This window comes from Pseudophryne corroboree, chromosome 5 (genome assembly GCF_028390025.1).
Source record: "Pseudophryne corroboree isolate aPseCor3 chromosome 5, aPseCor3.hap2, whole genome shotgun sequence".
NCBI lineage: Eukaryota > Metazoa > Chordata > Amphibia > Anura > Myobatrachidae > Pseudophryne > Pseudophryne corroboree.
Window position 1 is genome coordinate 294,544,674 of NC_086448.1, and position 14,167 is coordinate 294,558,840.

Sequence of the window (14,167 nt, forward strand, 5' to 3'; positions counted from 1 at the left end):
AGTTCACATGTGGATGTTCCTGATCTTTTGGAGGCTATTAAGTTGATTCTACAGATTACGGATGATCCCGAGCCATCCGTCCCTCCTAAGAAACCAGATAGGTTCAAGCGCCAGAAGGCGGTTAAACAAGTTTTACCTCATTCTGATTACCTGGTGGATATACGTCAGGGAAGAAGTTTGTGCCTCAAAATAAGATGCTTGCTCGCTATCCCCTCGCGCCAGAGCTGTCTAAAAATTGGGAAACGCCTCCTCCTGTAGACTCGCCTGTGGCTAGGATGGTGGTTTCCTCAGCTCTACCTGTCACTACCGTCACGTTTCTGAAAGAACCTACGGATAAACGTGTGGAGGGTTGTCTGAAAGCAATTTACACCCTCACGGGTGCTGCACAAAGGCCCACTATTGCAGCAACATGGGCTGCAGAGGTTATTGAAGCGTGGGCCCTAGAGTTGGAAGCTGAAATCTCTTCTGACCATGCTAGACAGTGCTTGTCATGTATTGTCACAGCTTCTCACTATATTAAAGAGGCGGCTTCTGATGCCAGTATTCTAGCAGCCAAGGCCTCTACTATGTCAGTCCTGACTCGCCGGATAATGTGGCTGAGATCCTGGTCCGTGGTTCTGGATTCTAGAAAAACCCTGGAGGTACTCCCTTTCAAGGGAGATTTTCTGTTTGGGGAGGACTTAAATAAGATAGTGGCTGATTTGGCTACTGCCAAAACTGCCTGTCTGCCAAGTACCGCTCCTTCTGTGCCGAAGGCTAAAGGTACTTCCTTTCGCCCCTTTCGTCCTTCAGGTAAAGCAAAAGGTCAGGCGTACCACAAGCAGGCCCGCACTTCCAAACCTGGTAAGCCAAAACCCAAAAGAGCCTGGGCTGCCCGTCGGCCAGCTTCCAAGACTGATAAGCCTGCCGCATGACGGGGTGCGCCTCCCCCTGGGGGATCCCAGGGTGGGGGCCGGCTTCTAGGGTATACCCAGGATTGGTTGAAGTCCACTTCAGATGCCTGGGTACGGGAAGTTGTCTCTCGAGGTTACGCCATAGCTTTCAAAAACCGCCCCCCTCATCGATTTTGCCTGACAGACGTCCCTTTGGACCAGACAAAGGCAAAAACTCTACATTCGGTGGTACAGACCCTCCTGGACACAGGAGTGGTAGTACAGGTGCCTCTTGCTCAGAGAGGCCAGGGGTTCTATTCTCCGCTATTTCAAGTCCCGAAACCGAATGGGTCCTCCCGGCCCATTCTCAACCTCAAGGCATTGAACAAGTTTGTGAAAGTCTCCAAGTTCTGTGTGGAAACCCTTCGCTCTATCGTTCTGGCTTTGGAACCTGGGGATTATATGGTCTCCCTGGATATACAGGATGCTTACCTGCATATTTCTATAGCAGTGTCGCATCAGCAATACCTGAGGTTTGAGATTGGCAACCTCCATTACCAGTTTCGGGCTCCGCGAGTCTTCACCAAAGTTATGCCGGTGGTACTCTGCCGTCAAGGGGTCAGGATCCTACCGTATCTGAACGACTTGTTGATCCTGGCAAATTCCCCAGAAATTCTCCTACGTCACCTAGATCTGACTGTCCAGTTTCTGCAAGCCCATGGGTGGCTCATCAACTGAAAGAAATCCTCCCTGGTCCCTGCTCAGAGCATGGTGCACCTGGGAGCGCTATTGGACACACACAACCAGCGGTTGTTCTTGTCTCAGGAGAAAGTCCTGAAGCTTCAGGACAGGATTCGTTGCTTCCTCTCTTGTCCGCAAGTGTCGATACATTCGGCGATGCAGGTGCTGGGCCTCATGGTGTCAGCATTCGACATGGTGGAGTATGCTCAATTCCATTCTCGCCCCCTCCAGAGGCTGATTCTGGCCAAGTGGGACGGCCTGCCTCACCGGATCAGGTCTCACATGATCTCATTGACTCCGGAGGTCCGTCTGTCGCTGTACTGGTGGCTCCAGGACCAACGATTGTGCAGGGGCCGTCCCTTCTGGATATCAGACTGGGTCCTGTTGACAACAGATGCCAGTCTAAGGGGTTGGGGCGCGGTGCTGGAGCAACACTCCCTTCAGGGTCGGTGGACCAAGGAGGAGTCTCACCTCCCGATCAACATTCTGGAATTGCGGGCGGTCTTCAACTCGTTAAACCTGGCCCAGCATTTAATTCAGAACCGTCCTGTTCAAGTACAGTCGGACAACGCCACCACAGTGGCTTACATAAATCATCAAGGCGGCACTCGAAGTCGCTTGGCAATGAAGGAAATCTCACGGATTCTACATTGGGCGGAACGCCATCTACCGGCTATATCGGCGATATTCATTCCGGGGGTCCTGAATTGGGAAGCGGACTTTCTCAGTCGTCAGGACGTACACGCCGGAGAGTGGGGCCTCCATCCAGAAGTGTTTTAACTCCTAGTGGAAAGGTGGGGCCTTCCAGACGTGGATCTGATGGCGTCTCGACACAACCACAAGGTTACGGTCTTCGGAGCAAGGACAAGGGATCCTCAAGCAGCATTCGTGGATGCGCTGGCGGTGCCGTGGAGGTTTCGGCTGCCGTATGTGTTCCCTCCGGTGTCACTCCTGCCCAGGGTTATTCGGAAGTTCAAGCAGGAAAGAGGAATCCTGCTTCTCATAGCTCCAGCGTGGCCCAAACGGCACTGGTTCTCAGACCTGCAGGGCCTCTCGTCAGAGCATCCAATTCTACTTCCACAACGCCCAGACCTCCTCGTTCAGGGCCCCTGTGTCTACCAGGACCTGGCCCGGCTGTCTTTGACGGCGTGGCTCTTGAAGCTTCCGTCTTGAGGGCAAAAGGGTTTTCGTCATTCAAACTATGTTGCGGGCCAGGAAACCGGCTTCTGCTCGGATTTACCATAGGGTCTGGCATTCTTACTTTGTTTGGTGCGCATCTAACAATTATGACGCTTCCAAGTTTAGTACAGCCAAGTTGTTGGCTTTTCTTCAGCAGGGCCTGGACTTAGGCCTGCGTCTGGCCTCCCTCAAGGTTCACATTTCTGCCTTGTCGGTGTGGTTTCAGAGAGAAATTGCAACCTTACCTGATGTGCATACCTTTACTCAGGGTGTGTTGCGTATCCAAACTCCCTATGTCCCGCCTGTGGCTCCTTGGGACTTGTCGGTGGTTGTGGAGGCGTTACTAGAGTCTCCGTTTGAACCTCTTGGTTCAGCTGATCTTAAGTGGCTTTCCCTTAAGGTGGTGTTTCTGCTGGCTATTGCCTCAGCTAGAAGAGTGTCGGGTTTGGGTGCCTTGTCTTGTAGTTCCCCATATCTGATATTTCACCGTGACCGGGCGGTTCTTAGGACTCGTCCCGGATATTTACCCAAGGTGGTTTCTTTGTTCCACCTTAATCAGGAGATTGTGGTTCCGGCACTCGTTTCTCCTGATCTGTCTCCCAAAGAGCGGTCTTTGGATGTGGTACGGGCTCTCCGTATCTATGTGAAGAGAACTGTTTCTATTAGGAAATCTGATTCTCTCTTTGTTCTGTTTGGGTTTCACAAACGGGGCTGTCCTGCTCACAAGCAGACTTTGGCCAGATGGATTAGAATGGTGATTGCACATGCTTATGCGAAGGCTGGTCTGTCGGCTCCTGCTCACATTACGGCCCATTCTACTCGGTCTGTTGGACCTTCTTGGGCGGCCCGCCGTGGTGCTGACCCTTGAACAATTGTGCAAGGCGGCTACGTGGTCCTCAGTGAACACGTTCATAAGGTTCTATGCCTTCGATACTGCCGCTTCCCAGGGTACTTCCTTTGGACGCCGGGTTCTTGTGCCCTCTTCAGTGCGTACCCTCCCATAAGGAACTGCTTTAGGACATCCCCAATGTCTATCCTTGTGGAGCCCAGTGTACCCCTCAGCAGAAAACGAGTTTTATGGTAAGAACTTACCTTTGTTAAAACTCTTTCTGCGAGGTACACTGGGCTCCACAAGGCGCCCACCCTGACGCACTTAGCTTCTTTGGGTTGGTATGGCATTATTCGCTGACACTTTCTCCTGTCGTGAGAATGCGGTGTATGTGGCTACTTACTGTTGTCGTCTCTTTTCCTGCTACTGCATTGGGCTGGTTAGCTAAAACTGAGCTTCTGTGCAGGGAGGCGGGGTTATAGAGGAGGCGGCGCTATGCATTTTGAGAACAGTCAAAGCTTTTGAGCCTGTTGGTGCCTTGGATCAAGATCCTACTCTACACCCCAATGTCTATCCTTGTGGAGCTCAGTGTACCTCGCAGAAAGAGTTTTAACAAAGGTAAGTTCTTACCATAAAATTCGTTCTCGCAGTGCAAGTAAATGTAAAACTTCAGTTTTATTCACAATAAACAGATGAAAGCAAATGGGAAAAAGGTTCTTGCAGTATGGCTGCTGCATAGGGACATACAGCACAAACATTAGGAAAACACAAAAAAATAAGTTATTCAGTAGCTGAGGATGTGAATGTAGTGAAAAGAAAAGTAAATGATAAAATAAGTAATCGTGATGCACCACAATCATCTTTTTCACGCGTAATAATAATGCTTCTATTTTGTATATGAAGAACATATCATTTGTGTTATGTCGGGCACAGAGTGAATGGGGTGATCCTCTGAGAGCTGTGGGAGTCACATCACTTCAGGAACACATTATGTGTAATGTTTGTTGGAAAGGAGTCTAAGCTGTGGAAGAAATTGTGAAATCTTGTTTTCAGATCTAAATTCAATACATTAAACTGAGAAGAGCTGGGAGGGTTGTCTTACTGCCAGGTTTTCAAGCTAGACAGAATGTGTCAAATGGGATTTGTATGTGTTAAAATATCAGTTTGCTTTTATGAAATACCATACAGATAGTTTTACTGGGATTTTATGTTCAGTAAGAATTAATATTTGTCTTTAGGAGAGCGTTCCGAACATAATGTTGTGTTCTGTGCCCCCTGGTGGGCATTATACTCCTAAAATATATTTACAAAATTGAATGGGTGTTAAATCAGATCTCCCATTAATCCCTATAGAAGTCTATATGAAGCACCTTTTCCCCTTATGTTTGTTTCACGCTACTATTAAAGATTGACAAGTCAGATTTGCTGGTATTATACATGGCAACAACAGGCACATGACACATGATGCAGTAAGTTAATAGGTTTTGGTACACCCCTCTCAGCTCTGTTTTCATTATGACATACACCACCACCTCCTTCTCCACCGCAGTGGTCATATGACATGTAGTAGCGCAGAACTGGTGCAAACGTGCAATATTCCAGTTGAAAATCTTTATTAATGCTTGTCATGGGAACTGCTACAGAGCCACATCTGATCTGTCCTCCTCCTAGAAGCCAAACACGTATTCTCTGAACTTGCCAGCAAAGGAGTTATTTGTACATCTGGAAGACAGAAGTAAGCACTGCACAAAGCCAGTAGAAATTATAAGTCAAGCAAGTGCATTGTTATTTTTTCCTTTAATCAGTTCTCTAGGAGCTGTACCTCCATGTATATTAAGTCTCTCATGAATATTGGTAATGAAGCTTCTCAGGGAAATTAGTGGTCCTATTTCAACCCAGAATATTTATTCCTACCACTTACTATAGGTTGCAGTTGCTCTTTATAGTGTCCTGCTTCCTATATGTGGAAGCTTGACTGGAGTGTAGGACAAAAATGATGGTGAAGTTAGAAATAAGCTAATGGGTAGATGCATCAAGCATTCTAAAGAATTGAAAAGTGAAGGTTGCCCATAGCAACTAATAATTTACTGCATCATTTTATAGAATGTTCTTGCTAAATGCTATCTAGAAGCTTATTGGTTACTATGGGCAACCAGTCCACTTCTCCACTCTCTGTTTTTTTTGGAGGCTTGATACATACCCCAAATGACATATGCTGATGATAACTATGAATCATGCTTAATGTGTTAATCAGAATACCTAAAGTGCATGTGTTGGAAGATGATGAGGGCACCAAAGACATTGAACTGTCAGATGATCCTTACGACTGTATGCGGCTGAACGTAGCAGAAGTCCCTTGTGTTGTCACATTAAGCAGAGTAAGTAGAAGTCCTATACTGTCTAATTTTACTTGCACATTCCTATCCTAGGCAACTGTTATTGTATTGATTAGAAAGACTTGTTTATTTTAGTAACATTTTTAGTTACAGCACGAACTGTAAAACCTTGTTTTGTATTTTTCACAGATAGGTCACCGGCATGTGGTAGATGCTACACTGCAAGAAGAAGCGTGTTCCTTGGCTAATCTCCTTATCTCTGTGACCAGCAAGGGTACCTTGACTTGTATGAGAAAACTAGGCAAAGGAAGCCTTGATCCTGAAAGCATCTTCGAAATGATTGAGGTATAGATATGACGCATAAATCAATCTTTTTAAGGGACAGATCATGCCAAACTAACTTAATTAGCTGCTACGAGAAAGTGAGCAAGAATCTTGACCATGGAAAAGCAGTGGACGTGGTGTATGTAGATTTTGCAAAAGCCTTCGATACAGTGCATCATAGGAGACTGATTAACAAATTACGGGAACTAAGTCTAGGTTATATTATTTGTACATGGATAAGTAATTGGCTGGATAACAGAGTGCAACGAGTAGTGGTCAATGGGATGTTCTCCAGTTGGGCAGCAGTAGTCAGCGGAATACCACAAGGGTCAGTTCTTGGCCCACTGCTCTTCACTATATTTATCAATGATCTAGGAATAGGCCTGGAAAGCACAGTATCAATCTTTGCAGATGATACTAAACTGTGTAAGGTAATTAATTCAGAAGGCGATGTGGAGTCCTTACAGAATGACTTAGTTAAACTGGAAACCTGGTCGTCTAAATGGGGAATGAGGTTTAATATAGACAAATGCAAAGTTATGCATTTGGAGACAAAAACACATGCATCCTACACTCCACATGTGGAAAATATAGGAGTAACTATGGTGGAAAAAGATTTGAGGTGCTCATAGATGATAGGCTTAATAACAGTACGCATCCCTCTTAGAGGATGACCAGGATTCACTGCGTCACTATTTTGACACCGGGATTCCCACCTGTGTCGGCTTTTTCACGTCTGGATTATGGCCGCTGGGATCCTGCCCCGCTGCATTTTAACTGCATCCCCTTAATATAGCAAAAGCTGTAGTACCATGTCTGACTAATTAGTATAAGCAGAGATGTAGTAGCATGTCTGACTGTCCTTTAGTATAGGCACGGATGTGGTAGCATGTCTGACAGACCTTCGTATAGGCACTGATGTAGTAGCTAGCATGTCTGACAGACCTTTGTATAGGCAGAGATGTAGTAGCATGTCTGACTGTCCTTAGTATAGGTAGACGGGGTGTAGTTAATATCCCGGTGGTCAGAATACCGACACCGGAATCCCAACCACCGAGAATGCCGACAGATACGCCAGTGCTATTCCCACTCGTGGGTGTCCGCGACACCAATAGAGTGGGAATAGAACCTGTGGCGAGCTACCAGGCCCGAGCGTGGCAAGCCTGTAAGGGGCTTTCTAGTTCTTGGCCCGCTGCCAGCATCCCGCTGGCGGCCGGGATCCCGGTGTCTGTAGTCTAAACTCTGGGATCCCAACTGTCAGGATTCCATCCCCAACCCTAGGCAGAGATGTAGTAGCATGTCTGACAGACCTTAGTATAGGCAGAGATGTAGTAGCATGTCTGACGGACCTTAGTATAGGCACCGATGTAGTAGCATGTCTGACAGACCTTAGTATAGGCAGAGATGTAGTAGCATGTCTGACGGACCTTAGTATAGGCAGAGATGTAGTAGCATGTCTGACGGACCTTAGTATAGGCACCGATGTAGTAGCATGTCTGACGGACCTTAGTATAGGCACCAATGTAGTAGCATGTCTGACGGACCTTAGTATAGGCAGAGATGTAGTAGCATGTCTGACAGACCTTAGTATAGGCACCGATATATTATTATTTTCTCTATCGTCCTAGTGGATGCTGGGGTTCCTGAAAGGACCATGGGGAATAGCGGCTCCGCAGGAGACAGGGCACAAAAGTAAAGCTTTTCCGATCAGGTGGTGTTCACTGGCTCCTCCCCCTATGACCCTCCTCCAGACTCCAGTTAGATTTTTGTGCCCGGCCGAGAAGGGTGCAATTCTAGGTGGCTCTCCTAAAGAGCTGCTTAGAGAAAGTTTAGCTTAGGTTTTTTATTTTACAGTGAGTCCTGCTGGCAACAGGATCACTGCAACGAGGGACTGAGGGGAGAAGAAGTGAACTCACCTGCGTGCAGGATGGATTGGCTTCTTGGCTACTGGACATCAGCTCCAGAGGGACGATCACAGGTACAGCCTGGATGGTCACCGGAGCCGCGCCGCCGGCCCCCTTGCAGATGCTGAAGTTAGAAGAGGTCCAGAATCGGCGGCTGAAGACTCTGACAGTCTTCTAAAGGTAGCGCACAGCACTGCAGCTGTGCGCCATTTTCCTCTCAGCACACTTCACACGCTGTCACTGAGGGTGCAGGGCGCTGGGGGGGGGCGCCCTGGGAGGCAAATGTAAACCTATATACTGGCTAAAAATACCTCACATATAGCCCCCAGAGGCTATATGGAGATATTTAACCCCTGCCAAACTTCACTAAAGAGCGGGAGACGAGCCCGCCGGAAAAGGGGCGGGGCCTATCTCCTCAGCACACAGCGCCATTTTTTCTCTCACAGAAAGGCTGGAGAGAAGGCTCCCAGGCTCTCCCCTGCACTGCACTACAGAAACAGGGTTTAAACAGAGAGGGGGGCACTAATTGGCGATATAAATATATATATAAAGATGCTATTAGGGAGAAACACTTATATAAGGTTGTCCCTATGTAATTATAGCGTTTTTTGGTGTGTGCTGGCAAACTCTCCCTCTGTCTCTCCAAAGGGCTAGTGGGGTCCTGTCCTCTGTCAGAGCATTCCAGGTGTGTGTGCTGTGTGTCGGTACGTGTGTGTCGACATGTATGAGGACGATGTTGGAGGAGGCGGAGAAATTGCCTGTAATGGTGATGTCACTCTCTAGGGAGTCGACACCGGAATGGATGGCTTATTTAGGGAATTACGTGAAAATGTCAACACGCTGCAAGGTCGGTTGACGACATGAGACGGCCGACAAACATTTACCTCAGTCGGTCGACACAGACACGGACACTGAATCCAGTGTCGACGGTGAATAAACAAACGTATTCCTCATTAGGGCCACACGTTAAGGGCAATAAAGGAGGTGTTACATATTTCTGATACTACAAGTACCACAAAAAAGGGTATTATGTGGGAGTGAAAAAACTACCTGTAGTTTTTCCTGAATCAGATAAAATAAAATGAAGTGTGTGATGATGCGTGGGTTTACCCCGATAGCAAATATTGGCGTTATACCCTTTCCCGCCAGAAGTTAGGAAAACACCCCTTAGGGTGGATAAGGCGCTCACACGCTTATCAAGTGGCGTTACCGTCTCCAGATACGGCCGCCCTCAAGGAGCCAGCTGATAGGCAGCTGGAAAAATATCCTAAAAAGTATATACACACATACGGTGGTTATACTGCGACCAGCGATCGCCATCAGCCTGGAGATGCAGTGCTGGGTTGGCTTGGTCGAATTCCCTGACTAAAAATATTTTATTGATATAGAGCATTTAATAGGATGCATTCTATATATATGTATGCGAGATGCACAGAGGGATATTTGCACTCTGGCATCAAGATAAGTGCGTTGTCCATATCTCCCAGAAGATGTCATGGACACGACAGTGGTCAGGTGATATAGATCCCATACGGCACATGGAGTATTGCCGTATAAAGGGAAGGAGTTATTTGGGGTCGGTCCATCGGACCTGGGGGCCACGGCTACAGCTGGGAAATCCAACCTTTTTACCCCAAGTTACATCTCAGCAGAAAAAGACACTGTCTTTTCAGCCTCAATCCTTCCGTTTCCCATGTGGGCAAGCGGGCAAAAGGCCAGTCATATCTGCCCAGACATAGAGGAAAGGGAAGTAGACTGCAGCAGGCAGCCCCTTCCCAGGAAAAGAAGCCCTCCACCGCGTCTGCCAAGTCCTCAGCGTGACGCTGGGGCCGTGCAAGCGGACTCAGGTGAGGTGGGGGGGTAGTCTCAAGAGTCTCAGCGCGCAGTGGGATCACTCGCAAGTTGACCCCTAGATCGTACAAGTATTATCCCAGGGGTACAGATTGGAGAGTCGAGACATTTTTTCCTCGCAGGTTCCTGAAGCCTGCTTTACCAACGGCTCCCTCCGACAGGGAGGCAGTATTGGGAAAAAATTCACAAGCTGTATTTCCAGCAGGTGATAATCAAAGTACCCCTCCTACAACAAGGAAAAGGGTATTAGTCTTCCACACTATATTGTGGTACTGAAGCCAGACGGCTTGGTGAGACATAGTCTAAATCTGAAATCTTTGAACACTTACATAAAAAGGTTCAAATCAAGATGGAGTCACTCAGAGCAGTGATAGAGAACCGGAAAAAAGGGGACTATATGGTGTCCCTGGACATCAAGGATTACCTCCATGTCCAAATTTGCCCTTCTCAACAAGGGTACCTCTGGTTCGTGATACAGAACTGTCAATATCAGTTTCAGACGCTGCCGTTGAATTATCCACGGCACCCCGGGCCTTTACCAAGGTAATGGCCGAAAAGATGATTCTTAAAAGAAGAAAGGCATCTTAATTATCCCTTACTTGGACGATATCCTGAAAGGGGCAAGTTTCCAGAGAACAGTTGGAGGTCGGAAAAGAACTATCTAAAGTAGTTCTACGACAGCACGAGTGGATTCTAAATATTCCAAAAATCGCAGCTGTTTTCCGATGATACGTCTGCTGTTCCTAGGAATGATTCTGGGCATAGTCCAGAAAGAGGTATTTCTCCTGGAGGGGAAAGCCAGGGAGTTATCCGACCTAGTCAGAAACCTCCTAAAACCAGGCCAAGTATCAGTGCATCAATGCACAGGAGTCCTGGGAAAAATGGTGGCTTCTTACGAAGCGATTCCATTCGGCAGATCTCACGCAAAAACTTTTCAGGGGGATTTGCGGGACGAATGGTCCGGATCGCATCTTCAGATGCATCAGCGGATAACCCTGTCTCCAAGGACAAGGGTGTCTCTTCTGTGGGGGCTGCAGAGTGCTCATCTTCTAGAGGGCAGCACATTCAGCATTCAGGACTGTGTTCTGGTGACCACGGATGCCAGTCTGAGAGGCTGGGGAACAGTCACACAGGGAAGAAATTTCCAAGGAAGTGTGGTCAAGTCTGGAGATTTCTCTCCACATGAATATACTGGAGCTAAGGGCAATTTACGATGCTCTGAGCCTAGGAAGACCTCTGCTTCAAAGTCAACCGGTGCTGATCCAGTAGGACATCATCATGGCAGTCGCCCACGTAAACAGACGGGGCGGCACAAGAAGCAGGAGGGCAATGACAGCAAGGATTCTTCGCTGGGCGAAAAATCATGTGATAACACTGTCAGCAGTGTTCATTCCGGGAGTGGACAACTAGGAAGATTTCCTCAGCATGAATGAATTCCACCCGGAAAAGTGGGAACTTCATCTGGAAGTTTCCACATGTTTGTAAACCGTTGGGAAAGACCAAAGGTGGTTATGATGGCGTCCCACATGAAGCGCCAGGTCTAGAGACCCTCAGGCAATAGCTGGGACGCTCTGGTAACACCGTGGGTGTACCAGTCGGTGTATGTGTTCCCTCCTCTGCCTTTCATACCCAGTGTATGGAGAATGATAGGAAGGAGAGGAGTAAGAACTATACTCGTGGCTCCGGTTTGGCCAAGAAGAACTTGGTACCCGGAACTTCAAGAGATACTAGAAAGGATCTTGATTCAGCAAGAATCATGTCTGTTCCATGACTTTCCGCAGCCGCGTTGACGGGTGAACGCCGGATCCTAAGGGAAAAAGGCATTCCGGAAGAGGTCATCCCTACCCTGGTCAGAGCCAGGAAGGAGGTGACCGCACAACATTATCACTGCTTAGGTGAAAATGTGTTCCATGGTGTGAGGCCAGGAAGGCTCCACGGAAGAATTTCAACTACGTTAATTCCTACATTTCCTGCAAACAGGAGTGTATATGGGTCTCAAATTGGGGTCCATTAAGGTTCAAATTTCGACCGGTCGATTTTCTTCCAGAAAGAAATTGGCTTCAGTTCCTGAAGTCCAGAAGTTGTTAAGGGAGTACTGCATATACAACCCCCTTTTGATGTCTCCAGTGGCACTGGGCGATCTCAACGTAGTTTGGGATTCCTAAAATCACATTGGTTTAAACAACTCAAATCTGTGGATTTGATATATCTCACATGGAAAGCGACCATGCTGTTGGTCCTGGCCTCGGCCAGGCGAGTGTCAGAATTGGCGGCTTTATTTCACAAAGCCATATCTGATTGTCCATTCGGACAGAGCAAAGCTGTGGACTCGTCCCCAGTTTCTCCCTAAGGTGGTGTCAGCGTTTCACCTGAACCAGCTTATTGTGGTACCTGCGGCTGCTAGGGACTTGGAGGACTCCAAGTTGCTGGATGTTGTCAGGGCCCTGAAAATATAGTTTCCAGGTCGGCTGGAGTCAGGAAATCTGACTTGCTGTTTATCCTGTATGCACCCAACAAGCTGGGTGCTCCTGCTTCTAAGCAGACTATTGCTCGTTGGATTTGTAGTACAATTCAGCTTGCACATTCTGTGGCAGGCTTGCCACAGCAAAAAATATGTAAATGCCCATTCCACAAGGAAGGTGGGCTCATCTTGGGCGGCTGCCCGAGGGGTCTCGGCATTACAACTCTGCCGAGCAGCTACGTGGTCGGGGGAGAACACGTTTGTAAAATTCTACAAATTTGATACCCTGCCAAAAAGAGGACCTGGAGTTCTCTCATTCGGTGCTGCAGAGTCATCCGCACTCTCCCGCCCGTTTGGGAGCTTTGGTATAATCCCCATGGTCCTTTCAGGAACCCCAGCATCCACTAGGACGATAGAGAAAATAAGAATTTACTTACCGATAATTCTATTTCTCGGAGTCCGTAGTGGATGCTGGGCGCCCATCCCAAGTGCGGATTATTCTGCAATACTTGTACATAGTTATTGTTACAAAAATCGGGTTATTGTTGTAGGAAGCCGTCTTTCAGAGGCTCCTTTTGTTATCATACTGTTAACTGGGTTTAGATCACAAGTTGTACGGTGTGATTGGTGTGGCTGGTATGAGTCTTACCCGGGATTCAAAATTCCTCCCTTATTGTGTACGCTCGTCCGGGCACAGTACCTAACTGGAGTCTGGAGGAGGGTCATAGGGGGAGGAGCCAGTGCACACCACCTGATCGGAAAAGCTTTACTTTTGTGCCCTGTCTCCTGCGGAGCCGCTATTCCCCATGGTCCTTTCAGGAACCCCAGCATCCACTACGGACTCCGAGAAATAGAATTATCGGTAAGTAAATTCTTATTATCCTTTATATGGCGCCACAAGGGTTCCGCAGCGCCCAATTACAGAGTACAGAAACAAATAATCAAAACCGGAAAACAGCAACTTACAGTTGACTACAATATAGGACAAGTACAGGGTAAATTAAATATAGCTACATCAGCAGATGACACTGGAATAAGTATCAGGTGACAGAAGACTGCTGGATTTGGTGCAGTTGAAGATTATTAAAGTATGAAAAAGGATAAGCACATGAGGGAAGAAGGCCCTACTCGTGAGAGCTTACATTTTAAAGGGGAGGGGTAGACAGACAGGGGTGACACAGGCTGGGTACATAGAGAGCGTGGAACAGAGGGTTAGGGTGAGATTTGGCTGGGTTTGGTGAAGAAGTGGGTCTTGAGAGCCCGTTTGAAGTTTTGTAGAGAGGTTGAGAGTCTGGGGGGGAGAGGTAGGGTATTCCAGAGAAATGGAGCAGCGCGTGAAAAATCTTGGAGGTAGGAGTGGGAGGAAGTAATCAGTAGGCAGGAGAATCTGCATGCATTAGCAGAGCGAAGAGGACGGGTGGGAGTGTAAAGGGAGATAAGGTCAGAGATGTAGATGGGAGAGGAGTGGATGAGGGCTTTGTAAGTGAGTGAGAAGCTTGAAATGGATTCTGAAAGGGAGCCAGTGAAGGTCTTGTAAGAGAGGAGAGGTGGACGTAGTGCGTTTGGTGAGGAAAATGAGCCGGGCAGCAGCATTGAATATAGATTGGAGTGGAGAGAGGTATGGAGATGACTAGTGAGTGGATAAGAGTCTTAGTAGCATCCTGGGTCAG

General features: G+C 47.7%; 1 protein-coding gene across 2 annotated transcripts in view; it reads left to right on the forward strand.

The window, feature by feature from the left end:
• EXOSC7 (exosome component 7) overlaps positions 1 to 14,167 on the forward strand; it is a 111,834-nt gene that overhangs the window by 83,350 nt on the left and 14,317 nt on the right. For both annotated transcript variants that reach the window (XM_063922415.1, XM_063922417.1), the window contains 2 exons: positions 5,876 to 5,999; positions 6,147 to 6,302. In XM_063922415.1, the coding sequence (XP_063778485.1) occupies positions 5,876 to 5,999; positions 6,147 to 6,302 (280 nt within the window). The remainder of the gene's footprint in view (positions 1 to 5,875; positions 6,000 to 6,146; positions 6,303 to 14,167) is intronic.